The following is a 13,848-nucleotide window of genomic DNA, read 5'->3' as shown; positions in this document are numbered from 1 at the left end:
GGGGATTGTATGACATCATGGGTGCACTGACACACATGCAGGCAATACACTCATACACAAAAAGTAAAAATAAACAAAATATTTAAAAAGAAAAAAGCTCACCTCCCTAAGGCTTTTAAAACATAATTTGAAATTGAAAATACATCTGTTGCATAAAATGAGGTCTATTTGTATTTGTATGACTGTGATGGGACTAGTCATGTCCAGTCTGCCTACCATTTTGATTTTTCTGGTTTTTGAATTTTTTAAATTTATTTTTATTTTACTTTGTGTTTTGAGACAAGGTCTCATGTAGTTCAGGCTGAGGATGTAATAGCTGAGGATGACTCTTGATCTTCCTGCCTCCACCTCCTGAGAGCTACAACTGGAGGTGTGCACCACCATGCCCAACTTCATAGACATTTTTAAGAGGCAAGGACCTTGTTTGAGATCTCCTTTCTCAAGACACACAAAGACAAGAACATTATCTACAATCTCAAAGCAGTTCTATTAATAGCTTCATGTGTGCCCTAGGCGCACTACCCCTCAAATCTTGGCAATGCTACATTAGTAAGGTTAGCAATACAGAATCTCAGTGGACCCATGGATTCTGACTTGGGAAGAACAAAGAACAGGAGCCTCGGTCTTACCTCTCCTCCCAACAGTCATCTGGTGGTCTAACATAGCTTTGTTTCTTTTGACACTTTTGTCCTCTTGGATACTTCTTGGTTATCACATGAGTGAAATTTCCTTTACATGCTGTGCCCAAAAAGGGCCGTGAACAATTTCGTGGTTTTGTGGTACACCAGGGAAGCAGTCCTGTTTCAGAGAACAGGCCCACCCTGGAAAGGAAGAGTCTTGGGCTATGCATTAGGGCTCTTCTCTTGGTGCCTGCCAATCAAAGAAATACACTGTAACTCACCTGTTGAAAGGTGGACATACAGAAATACAATTCACAACCCTTTCACTAATTTATATACCTATATAGAACCCCAGAAATGAGCACAGTGATGGCACAGTATTCAGTAAAGCATACCTCTCGAACACAACTTAGTGTATGTAGGACAGTTTTAAGCCAGACCTGATGGTGCAGGTCTATAATCCCATCAACTCAGGAGGCTGAGGCAGGAAGACTACAAGTTCAAATACTGCCCAAGCCACAAAATGACTTCAAGGTTAGATGATGTAATTTAGTGAGACCCTGTCTCAAAATTTTAAAACTTTAAAAAAAAATTTATTTTATATGCATGGCCTGCTTATGTGTAAGTCCACCTAAGTCATGCAATGCCTGAAAAGGTTAGAAAAAGGCATCAGATTCTCCTGGAACTGGAGTTACATTCTGCTGCTTTCCCTGATTTTAGGGGAAGTACAGGACACAAATCTATTTTGTAATATTTTTTAAAAGATTCAAATATTTTTAAATTTTTTATTTATTTATATTTTATATGTATGAGTATATTGCCTGCAATGTAAGTGCACTTATGTCATGTAATGCTTGCAGAGGTCAGAAAAAGGCGTTGGAGCCCCTGGAACTGGAGTTACAGATGGTTGCTAGTTGCCATGTGGGTGCTGAGAACTGAACCCGGGTCCTCTGCAAGAGCAGCCAGTGCTCTTAACTGCTAAGCCATCTCTTCAGCCCTCTTAAAACATTTTTTTAAAGGAGCCAGAGATGTAGCTCAGTCAATAGAGTGCTTGCCTAGCATGCATGAAGCCCCAGGTTCAACCCCCAGCACCACATAACCAGCTATGGCAACACACATCTGTAATCCTAGCACTTAGGTGATGAAGGCAGGAAGATCAGGAGTTCAAGACCATCCCTGGCTACACAGTGAGTATGAGACAAGAGATATGCGACCCTGTCTCAAAAAACAAAAGAGTACTAGGGCTATACCTCAGTGGTAGAATGCCTACCTAGAATGTGTGAGGCCCTTGGTTTAATCCCTAGTAGCAAACAGATAGCCAACAGACAGACAGACAGACAGACGATAGAAAATAACCGGCTCCCAAAATAAAGAGATGTGGAAAATACAGATTCTGTTCCCCAGGAAAGAGTTTAGCTCTCTCAATACATTTCTACAGGCAAACCCTTCCCTATCCTACGTTCCCACCTAACAGCCAACCATGCAAGCAATATTTAGTGCTTACTATGAACCAAACAACCTGTGACATCAGTACTAAGGGGTTACAAGGTTTTGGTCTGAGAGCAAATCCAGACACAGGAAAAATGTTTGTAAGTAATGATAGCCTGGTTCCTGATGAGTGTTCAAGAAAGGTTTCCTAAAGCAGGTAGGCCTTGTATGGAGAAGTAAAGAGCTGACACAGCAGTTCTGTAAGTACAAGTTATAATGCAGAATGAGAACCAGGAAGGCTGGGCATGGAGGCACACCCCAATTCTCAGCACTCAGGAGGCTGAGGCAAGCCAGCCTGGGCTATACAGTAAGTAAGTTCTGGACAACCAGGACTATCTAAGTAGGTGCTGGGAGGGAGGGAGAGAGGGGAAGAAGGAAAGGAAGGGAAGGAAAGGAAGTAGGAAAGGAAGGAAAGAAGGAAGGGAAAAAAGGAATAAAAGGGAGGGAGAGAGAGAGAAAAGGAAGGAAAAGAATGAAGAGAACCAGAAACTATGGCGCCATGGAGGCCAAGGGAAGCATCTCTGATATAGACACTTACATGCCAGGAAGTCTAAGGTAAAAAAAGAAGAGGAAGAAAGCAATGGATAGAGCCAGACAATAGGGTCAAATCAAAGCTTTGGAATTCCAGCTCAGACCCTATAATCAACAGACCTGGCTTGGGTTGTCTGCTGGATCTAACACACTTATTAGCTAGGTGGCTTCTGGTAAGTTAGCTACTCCTCTAACATTCCTTTTCTTTCACCTATAAAATAGAGACAATCATGATACCTACCTCACATAGTGGCTTCAAATGATAGAGATAACTTAAAAAAATAAAATGGACTGCTGAGAGAGGAGCTCAGTGATACAGCACTTGTTTAGCAGGTACAAGGCCCTCAACTGAATCCATCATACTACATTAAAAAAGTACTCAACGAAGATTAAAAGGAGATGACATCTGTAAAGCTCTGAGCACAGTGCCCAGTACCTGGAAAAAGCTCTTCAGTGTTACTAGACATAATGGAACTGAGTGGGGGAGGCAATACTGAAGGAAAGCAACAGAAAGGAATCATAACTCTGAAGTAAATGCTGAAGTGTTAAGACTCATGACTCTCAGAACACACAGGAAGGCTCCACTCAGAGGAAGGTCTCTCTCTTCCTCCCACATAGAACTGTCCTTCCATCTATTGACTTTCAGGTGCCTGTCCTTTACTCTGTAAGCACTTTCTTTTTCTTTTCTTGCAAATACTGGATATTAAACCCAGTGTCTATGCTGGGCAAGCACTCTACCACAGGGCTATATACCCAGCTCCTTCCACTTTTTATTTTGAGACAGGGTCAAGTTAGTTGCTCAGGCTGACCTTGAACTCTCCCCATGTAGGCCTTTAAGTTGTAACCCTCCTTAAATCCTTAATGTCTTGAGTAGCTGGGATTATAAGCCTAAATCCTTACCTTAATGTCTTGAGTAGCTGGGATGGCAGGCCTGTGCCACCAGGCCTGGCTAAGCACCATTCTGTATATTTTTCTAAAACTTATTTTTTATTGTTTGCAAAACATTTGAATATGAGCAAATTATTGAAACCTTATCACAACTAGTAATTGACCACCTAGAATCCTAAACAAAAATTTTACATAGGAAAGTTTTTTACACTAAAATTAATGACATGTTTAAATTCCCCTAAAACTATGAAAGAAATACATTATTATCTTACTTAAAACAAGATGGAAGATTAGAAAGCCAGATTTTGTGGGGTGTCCAGGGTCTCACTTATGTACAGCTTGAACTGTAACTCTGAGCTAACACCTTAGAAAGCAGTTTTACAAATATCTTTATGAGGTAAGGATTTAACTCAAATTCATATGAACTATCTTTCAAAGACTTTAATATACTATCTGTAAGCCATTTCAAAAACTTAAGCAGTATTCCTCTGAAGATGTGGTATGTTCTATTACCACAGTTACAGGGAAGAAGTAGAAGGAGGAAACTGTCCCATAGGATTAACATGTTTTTGTTACATTAAATGAATAATGAGGGAACAAGACAGGTTCCTGATCTTAGTTCTGCTGATATTTCATTTGATTAGTTTATGTACTTTGTGGCTCCTCACACAAGTAAAAGACTTCATAGTTATGATTCAAAATATTAAATATTTAAAAGGTTAGTCCTCAGAACCTAAAGAAGAATAAAGGCTAAAGGGGCATGAAACACCCCAAAAGTTCAAGTGTACAGAGGAAAGCTGTGATGCAAGCATAGCCTTGCATTCTCTTCATTATGAAGCAAATCTAGATGGTGTCAGAGTCTTGAAGAAGTCCTGGGAACTGCTTCAGACTGCTTCCCCAAACTGAAAGTATGGGTTCATAGCACCATTCTTAAGAGTCACAGAACATGTGATTGAACTTAGCATGACAACCTATTGATCTGCTATGAAGTTACCACTTACCACTGACCTCTACCTTGGATTTTGTCAGAATGTCATCATTTGAGGTTGGAGGAAATCTCAATTTGGTAGTGGGGTGGTTGAGACAGGTGTCCTTGTAGCCTCAGCTGGCCTGGAACTCACTAAGTAGACCAGGCTGGCATTGACGCCAGAGACCCATCTGCCTCTGCCTCTAGTGCTGGGATTAAAGGCATGTGCCACCATACCTGGCTAAAATTTCATACTTTTAACAGAATGCATGTAAGCTGGTCCACAGATCAGCCCTTAAAAGCAGTAAGGTGCCATAATTAAAATATAAGCTTGTTAGACATGGTGGCACAAGCCTTTGATCCCAGTACTTGTGAGGCAGAGGTAGGTGGATCTCTGTGAGTTCCAGTCCAGCCTAGTCTAAATAGTGAGTCTCAGGCTAGCTAGGGCTACATAGTGAAACCTGTCTCAAAAAAAAGAAAACATAGGCTTTAAAAGTTGGGGTGCTACAAAGTGAGTTCCAGGTTACCTGGGGCTACAGGGAGACCCTGTCTCAAAAAAAAATAAAAAATAGAAACATAAAAGCTGGGGTGATATAGCTTAAAAGTACTTAACTAGTATGTGAAAGGGCCTGAGTTTGATCCCTATCACCACAAAAAAAAGGCTGGAGTTGTAACTCAGTGATAGAGCAAAGCCCTTGGTTCAAGCCTTAGCACTTAAAAAAATATTTAGCAAACAGTACTGGAAGAACTAGATATCCACAAGTAAAAGAATGAAAATATATCCTTATCTCTCTCACCCTGCACAAAACTCAATTCCAAATGGATCAAAGACCTTAACATATGAACTGAAACTATGAAATTGCTAGAAGAAAAAGTAGAGAAAAAAACTTCAAGACCCCAGCATAGGTAAGGACATTCTGATCAGACTCTGGTTGCACAGGAAATAAGGCCAATAACTGACCAACTGGACCTAATGAAGCTAAAAGGCTTCTGTACAAGTAAGTGAGGAGGCAGCCCAGAATGTGAGAAAATCTTTGCTAGCCACACATCTGACAGAGGATTAACACCTAGACTACACAAAGAACAACAACAAAAAAAAACAAAAAAAAACCGCTAAACCTGAGAATAAACAATCCAATCCAAAAAAAGGAGCTAAAGAAATAAACAGAGTTCTGAAAACAATGCAAATGACCAATAAATTTGGGGTGAGGGTTTGGCAGGAAGGTTTGAAACAGGTTCTCTCTGTAGCCTCAGATGGCTTGGAACTCACTAAATAGACCAGGCTGGCCTCAATCCCACATAGATTCACCTGCCTCTGCCTCTGAATGCTGGGATTAAAGGCATGTACCACCACACCCAGTTTCCAATAAATATTTTTAAGTGTGTTCAACATTCTTAGTCATCAGGAAAATGCAAATTTAAAGTATTTTGAGATGCCACGTCAAACCAGTCAGAATGGCAATTATCAAGAAAACAAATGATGGAGCTTGAGAGACGGCTCAGCAGTTAAGAGCACTGGTTGCCCTTGCAAAGGACCGGGGTCCAATTACTAGCACCCACACAGTGGCTAGCAACCATCGACAACTCCAGTTCCAAGGGATCAGACGCCCTCTTCTGACCTCCATGGGCTTTGCACAACATGGGTGCACATACTCACATGCATGCAATACACTCATAAAATAAAAATAAAAAATTTTAAAACATGACAACAAATGCTAGGAGGATGTGGGAAAATGAGAACTCTTGTTCACTACTGTTGAGATTGTAAACTGGTACAGATATTACAGAAATCAGTGGGCAAGGTCATTAAAAAACTAAAATAAAACTACCAAATGACCCAGCTACTCCAACTCTTGGCCACAAACCCAAGGACTTGATGGCCTACCATAAAGATATCTGCATATCCATGCTGATTGTTACTCTATTCACAATAACTAGGAAATGGACGCAGTCTTGATATCCATCAACTGATAGATAATGAAAATATATTACATATACGCAATGGAGTTTTATTTTTATAAAGAAAATGAAAATTTCAAGAAAACGGATGGAACTGAAATACATTATATTAAATGAGGTAACCCAAGCTCAGAAAGGCAAGTATCACATGTATTCTCAAGTGCAGATCTTAGCTCCTAGTTCTTTATATATGTGCACTTATGTGGGATTGATTATACACAGAGGCCAGGAAACTACAAAGGGGCCCATGAGAAGAGAGAGGTTTGAAGGGAGAGGGGTGCAAAGGGTAAGAGAACACAAGTGACATGAAAGCAGAAGGGGGAACACTGAAGGTGGAAGACTTCAAGCAGAGATGGGGTGCAGTGAGATGGAGGAAGGGGACAACCAAAACTATGTATGAAAATCCCATAAGGAAACCAACTTCTTAAGTTAATTTTAATTTTTAAAATAGGCTTTGAAGCCCCATTTTGATCCAGATTCCACTTCTCAGTAGCTGTGCGGCTTTGAGCAAGTTAACTAAGCATAATGAATGTCAGTATCATCATCTATAAAAATGGGACTAATAGCATCTGCCTTTCAAGATTGCATTAAGAATTTAAAAAGGGGCTGGACCATACTTTGAGGTCTATACTAATCCGGTCAGAGGGACTTAAAGGACAGTTTTTGCTCCTTGCCCTCCAAGGTCAACTAAGTTCCAGGGCACTATGGAGCATCTCTCAAAATGTCCTGTAACTGTGGTGGGTCACCCGTCCTCCTCTTCAGGGAGGCCATGGAGACTCCACCAGATGGACTTGAACCAGTGTCCAGTCTACAAAGAGGAGGGTCAACTCAGAAGAAACATTTCCTCCATGCTTCCAAGTGAAGCTAGCCACAGTCAAGCAGGACCTTTGATTTATCTTCACATAGATGGAACTGATAAAAGAAAGGAGGCAGGGCCTCCTCCCAAGCCCGTGTGACCCCTGAGGAACAGATCCTCCAACAACCAGAAGAGTAAAAATAAATTGGTTTATTTGGGCCAACTGTATGGTCTTAAACACCCAAAAGGAAAGTATAACCAAAGAGTAAAGCGATCAGTATATTTCAAAGGACCCGGGTTCGATCCCAGCACCCACGTGGTGGCTACAAACCATCCTTAACTCCAGTTCCAGGGAAATCCAACACCCTCTTCTGAACTCCGAGGCAATTGCATGACACTGGTGCACTCACATACACGCAGGCAATACACTCATACACATAAAATAAAAGTCATATATAAAATATTTAAAAAAAGAGTTCAAGGGATTATACTTCTCAGACATTGGGCTTAAGTCCATATAAAATGTTATTTTGACAATTATTTCTCATTGATGATTTTGTTTCTAAGAAGAAAGTGCTGCTCAGATGTAAGACTTCAAATCTTGGTCTGCAATACTGTAGTGCCCACCTGTAGCTAAGGGAGATAACCCACTATTCTAAAATGATGGCTAAATTTGTTTTCTCCCCCATCTAGAAGCCTTTGAGACAGAACTGACACTGATTCTAACAACTCCAACAGTATTGTGTAATGCTAATTACTCTTGCCTTTACTTCTCCTTCACATCTCCTACTCACCACTCAAGGACCTCCTTTTCCCCCTACAGATAAGAGTTATGCAATCTGGGAGTCTTTTAGATAGACCCACTGAAGGGGTACCCCAATTGCCTCACCCTGCATCCCTGTTCAGCGTGGAAGAAACCAGAGTGGTCTGCATCCTGATTCCCTATAATGCTAATTACTCTTGCCTTTACTTCTCCTTCACATCTCCTACTCACCACTCAAGGACCTCCTTTTCCCCCTACAGATAAGAGTTATGCAATCTGGGAGTCTTTTAGATAGACCCACTGAAGGGGTACCCCAATTGCCTCACCCTGCATCCCTGTTCAGCGTGGAAGAAACCAGAGTGGTCTGCATCCTGATTCCCTATTGGCAATTTGGGTAACCTCTTCAGAGGATCGTATATTGAGTAGGAGGTAGGAATTCGCTAGGCAATTAGGGTAAAAAAAGACCCCAAAGAAAAGTAGCCAGTTTCTTGGCTAAAAGTCAAAAATGTCCTTGGGCCTCTTAGCAACATATTCGTAGTCCCAGCACTGGGGAAATGAAAATAGGTAGAGTTTGCTTACCAGCCAGTACTGCTGAATTCATGAGTTCCAGGTTTAGTGAAAGACCTTGTCTCAAAAACAAATGGAAGGAAAGAAAGAAAGAAGGAAGGAAGGAAGGAAGGAAGGAAGGAAGGAAGGAAGGAAAAAAAATGAAAGAGTACACGAAGTTGTCAGAAAAAAGTGATGGGGAGATATGGGAGGTGTCGGAGGGGAAGGAGTGGGCATGGGTTTGATCAAAGCACCTTATATGCATGTATGAAATTCTCCGTAAAGTTTTTTAAAGTTAAAAGTCGGGGGGGGGGGGGGATGGCCCAGTGGTTTAGAGTGCTTGCTGCTCTTCCACAGGACCTGAGTTTGGTTACCAGCAACTATAACTCCAGGTCCATGGGCTCCAATGCCCTCTGGCCTCCATGGGCACCTGTACTCACACATGCACATACCACTCCCCACACACAAACCTACACACAATTAAAAATAAAAATATTAAAAAAAATTAGTCAGACTTCCCCTGGAGCTGACAGAGCCAGTGGTGAGGATGATGAGCACCTTGATGCTCATTCTGTCTTGGGCCTAGAGGACTTTGAGCTAAGCTATACAGGACACAGCTAGGCCTGGAATCCTACCCAGAATGCTGGTATTTGACCAGCAGTGAGGATGTGGCTGATGGGGATGTCAAAGAGATAGGCCCCTCTAGGGTTTCTATTCCTTTCTTGGTGGTGGGTGTCTGATCCCTACTGGTGATGGATCATGGTAAACACTGGAACAGAACTGTAACAGAATTAAAGATGATTGTTTCAAAAGAAAGTATTAAATGAGATTATACACATGGGGTGTTCAGGACTGTGCTTAACACAGCAGGTGTTCAACTGCTCTTCTTTAGGCTATGATTCAAAGCATGTCACTTGGCTTTTTAACTGCTCAGTGTCTACAACCCACAAACTAGCAAGGTAGGTACTGTGAGGACAAATACACTTATGAGAGAAAATTAAGAAATAAGACATGGGGCTGGAGAGATGGCTAAGTGGTTAAGAGCAATGACTGCTCTTCCAGAGGACCCCAGTTTGGTTCCCAGCCCCCACATGTTGGCTAACAACTGTCCGTAACTCCAGTTCCAGGGGATCCAACATCCTCTTCTGGCCTTCGTAGGCACTGCATGCACTGGTGCACTTTCTTATACAGACAGACCAAACACACATATAAAATAAAAATACATAAATTAAGGAGGGCATGGTGGCACACACCTTTAATCCCAATACTCAGGAGACAGAGGCAAGTGGATCTCTGTGAGATTGGGGCCAGCCTGGTCTACATAGCAAGTTCCAGGCCAGCTGGGGCTACAGGGAAACCCCATGTCAAACAAACAGAAAAAGACACACAAAGTTTCCTGACCCTCTGCATGAATGCCTGCTGAAGCCTGGTGAGAGTACAGTCTACTGAGCACCACCAGTTAGTACTATCCAAAGTGGGCAGTGGTGTGCCCCTTAATTCCAGCACTTGGGGGGCAGAGGCGGGTGCAGAGATAGATGTAGGCCAGACTGGTCTACAGGGAAATCCAGTCTCAAAAAAAAAAAAAACCCAAAACCAAAACTCAAGGTCATCCTCAGCTACATAAAAAAATTGAAGGCCAGCCCAGAATATATTAGCTGGAGGGAAAGAGGGAGAAAGAGTGGGAGAGAGGGAAGAAGATCCATAGATCTGCTAAGGCCAAATAACAAGAGGTCCAGACTACAGAGTAGGCAACAGGGAAGAAGGAAGCTGTAGGAGGCTGCAGGCCCATTTGGGGATCAGCAGATGGAGAGCATAGCTTGGGAATCTGGACTGCTATCCCTACCCTGCAACAATCAGATCTTGTTGCCAGTGTATGCATCCTATCATTCACTGGTGATTGCCATGATGTCTATGATTCACTTAACCTGTACTCCGGCAGGCAGATCCTTGTCTACTTCGGTCTCTTGCTTTAAATATCAAGTATGGTCTAAAACAAGATCCTGTTGATTTAGTTCAAGGGTAGAGTTGCTTACCTAGCATATACAAGTTAAGATTCTATTTCCAGCAACACAGACACACACACAAAGTCGATTTTAAAAATAAAACCTGGAGGGCTGGAAAGATGGCTCAGTGGTTAAGAATACTGGCTGCTCTTGCAGAGGACCTGGGTTCAAGTCCCCACACCCACATGGTGGCTAACAACCATCCATAACTCCAGTTCCAAGGGATCCAAAGTCCTTCTGACCGCCACAGGCACTGCACGACACGGGTACACTTACATACACACAGGCAATACACTCACACACATAAAAATAATAGGGGCTGGAGAAATGGCTCAGCGGTTAAAAGCACTGGCTGCTCTTGCAGAGGACCCAGGTTCGGTTTTCAGCACCCACATGGCAGCTAAAAACTGTAACTCCAGTTCCAGTGCAATCCAATGCCCTCTTCTCGTCTCTTTGGGCACTGCACAACACAGGTACACTTACATGCAGGCAATGTACTCGTATACATAAATTAAAAATAATAAACAAAATATTTTAAATTTGGGGCTGGAGAGATGGTTCAGCAGTTAAGAATACTGACTGTTCTTGCAGAAGACCCAGGTCCTAATCCCAGCACCCACATGGGGGCTAGCAACTGTCCGTAACTCCAGTTCCAGGGGATCCGACAGCCTCTTCTGTCCTCCTCATGCACTGCACGGACCCGGGTGTACTTACATGCAGGCAATACAGACATACACATAAAATAATAATAAATAAAATTTTTAATATATTTTAAATAATATTTAAATAATAAAATATATTTGAAAAATCAAATCTCAGACTTATTTTTTTTGAAAGGCTAAAAGGCTAGGAATGGTAGTACATGCTCATAATCCAAGCACTGAAGAAGCCAGCCTCGGCTGTTATATGGGGAGACTCCAGTCTCGAAAATAACTAGTAAATTGCTATAGGTGGTGGTGCACACCTATAATGCCAGCACTCAAGAGGCAGAGGGAGGCAGCTCTCTGTGAGATCTGGCCAGCCTTGCCTACATAGCAAGTTCCAAGCCAAATGGGGCTACAAAGAGACCCTGTCTCAAAACAAAACAAAACAGTAAGTAAATAAAACGGGCCCCTGTTGTTTCAGCATACCATTATACCTGCCAAAGACCTTTTCATCATATTAGTCATTTCTAGCTAAATACATTTTTCAGGGCAAGGCAGTAATACCAAATAAGGTGAGTTCCATTTGTTTGTTTTTTAAATTATTTATCTTTATGTGTATCATAAAAATCAGTGCTTCACCTGCATGCGTATAAATTGCACCAAGTGCATGCAATGACCCCAGAGGTCAGAAGAAGGCATGCGCTCCCCTGGAACTGAATCATTAAGAATCATTGTTAGATGCCATGTGGGTGCTGGGAATCAAATTCTGCAAGAGCAGCCAGTGCTCTTAACCACTAAGCCATCTCTCCAGCACCATTTCTTTGTTTTTTTAATGTAACAGAGGCATTTTATTACAGAAGACTATTTTCTTTTTGTAGCTTTTCAGGTTTTGAATAAATCAAATGCTTAGGTATTCTTTCTTAGTAAAAGAATATATATGAGAGAGAGAGAGAGAGAGAGAGAGAGAGAACAAGAACTGCTCTATTCTGGCCTCAACTTAATCACTGATTGGAAAATCCCCAAGAGTTCTTAACAACCACCTAGGAAGCTATGTTTAGTCTCCTGAGCATCAATGGGTAACCTGTCTTCAGGGCTCTGAGGTTCAAGTCAGACACTATGTAAAAGGTCTGAGCAGTAACAGAGTTAAGGATCCCTTTGGAGCAAATTCACCCACCAAGACGGGTTCTTCGGGAACTCTGATCACCTTGGCTTTCAGTTGGCTGAGCCCCAGCTAGAATTATTGGCTAAAGCAGCTGGGCAGATGGGTTTACCGATGTGTCCCACTGCACTGTGCAGTCAAGTCTTCCGTCCATTCCCCCACTCCCCCCCCCACTCCCCCGCACAGCAGCCCAGCCCTCCAGTCCCGTCTCTAGGCAAGTTTGGCCCATAGGTGCAGATAAGGTGGGTGTGATGGTTGGTTTTGTCAATTTCACACAATCTTGAATCACCTGGAGAAGAGAATCTGAAGCAGGGATTATGTAGATCCAGTTGGCCTGTAGGGTGTCTGGATAGGGAGGTTGTCTTAATTGGTGTAGGAAGACCCAGTCCAGAGTGTGCAGTACTATTCTCTGAGTTTCAGGCTTGTTCTGCAGAATAGTGTAAAAAGTCAGTTGAGTATTAGGCATGTATGCATGCATGCATTCGTCTCTCCACCCTTGGCTGTGGATGTACCTAACTGCTTCAAGTTTCTGCCTTGAGTTCCCCGTAATGAAGGTTTGTAACGTGGAACTGTAAGCCTAATAAACCCGTTCTCTCTTAAAGTTGCCTCTGTAGGGGTATTTTATCACGGCAATAGGAAGTGGAACTAAGTGGGCTAACAGACAGTTGCTAGGACAAGCCGCCACAGGCCGCGGGGCAGGTTGCAGGGTCCCGCGGGTGGAGTGGGCACTGCGAAGGCAGACACTGAACTGGCCACGACCTTGGCACCCTGGGTGCCGCCCCAGTCCGCTTGTGTCCTTCCTGTACCGCTCTGGATACTTGGGCAAATTAAACAGTTCTCCTTACATTGGGTTTTCCAAACTACTTACCCCGTCTCCTTCCTTCAGAGCCACTAAAGCCTCGGACACACGTGCGGGAACAAATCAAAAGGCCAGAGGTCCCCGCTGGGCGGTCGCAGGGGGGCGAGTCACTTCCTGGTGCGCCGGGATTGGGCCAGCCCACTCTGGCCCCTCCCCCTAGCTGCCGGCTCCTCCCCCTCGCTGCTTGGCTGCTCCCACGGCACACGTCCCACCCGCTGACTCCTCAGTCTCAGTGGCTGCGGACTCTCCTCCACGACACCGCCACTCCTCCGGGTTCCAAGGGGCTCTGGATAATCCTAGGGAGAAAATCATGAAGCATTTCGCACTGCCTTGTTAATGGTATTGGTCATCCAAAAAAATGCACCATTTAGCTCTTTCAACCTGAAGAATATTTTCCTTTTTTTAATCTTAAAATTATATTTACTTATTTGTGTGTCATCTGTCTGTGGGCGCACATGTGCTATGACTGGTGTGTGTTGATCAGAAGACAGGTTGAGAAACTCGGTTCGCTCTTTCCACCATGCGGGTCTGGGGATCGAACTCAGTCCTTTAGAGGCTGAGCCATTTAATCCCTGAAGGTGCTTGCCGCCAAGCCTAATGACGTGAGTTCCATACTGGGACCTAC

General features: G+C 43.0%; 1 protein-coding gene across 7 annotated transcripts in view; it reads right to left on the bottom strand.

Moving 5' to 3' along the window:
- Trmt2b (tRNA methyltransferase 2 homolog B) overlaps positions 1-13,335 on the bottom strand; it is a 121,916-nt gene extending 108,581 nt beyond the window's left edge. For all 7 annotated transcript variants that reach the window (XR_003846276.1, XR_003846272.1, XR_003846277.1 and 4 more), the window contains exons 1-3: positions 13,233-13,335; positions 12,654-12,791; positions 630-870 (exon numbers count right to left, since the gene is read on the bottom strand). Coding sequence is in view for 1 of the 7 variants with exons in the window: in XM_029553652.1 (XP_029409512.1) it covers positions 630-850 (221 nt within the window). In the remaining 6 variants the exon portion in view is untranslated. The remainder of the gene's footprint in view (positions 1-629; positions 871-12,653; positions 12,792-13,232) is intronic.
- Positions 13,336-13,848: the final 513 nt, after the last annotated feature.

This window comes from Nannospalax galili, unplaced genomic scaffold, assembly GCF_000622305.1.
Source record: "Nannospalax galili isolate Female #2095 unplaced genomic scaffold, S.galili_v1.0 scaffold3, whole genome shotgun sequence".
Lineage (NCBI taxonomy): Eukaryota > Metazoa > Chordata > Mammalia > Rodentia > Spalacidae > Nannospalax > Nannospalax galili.
This window is presented reverse-complemented; position numbering and strand designations above follow the sequence as displayed.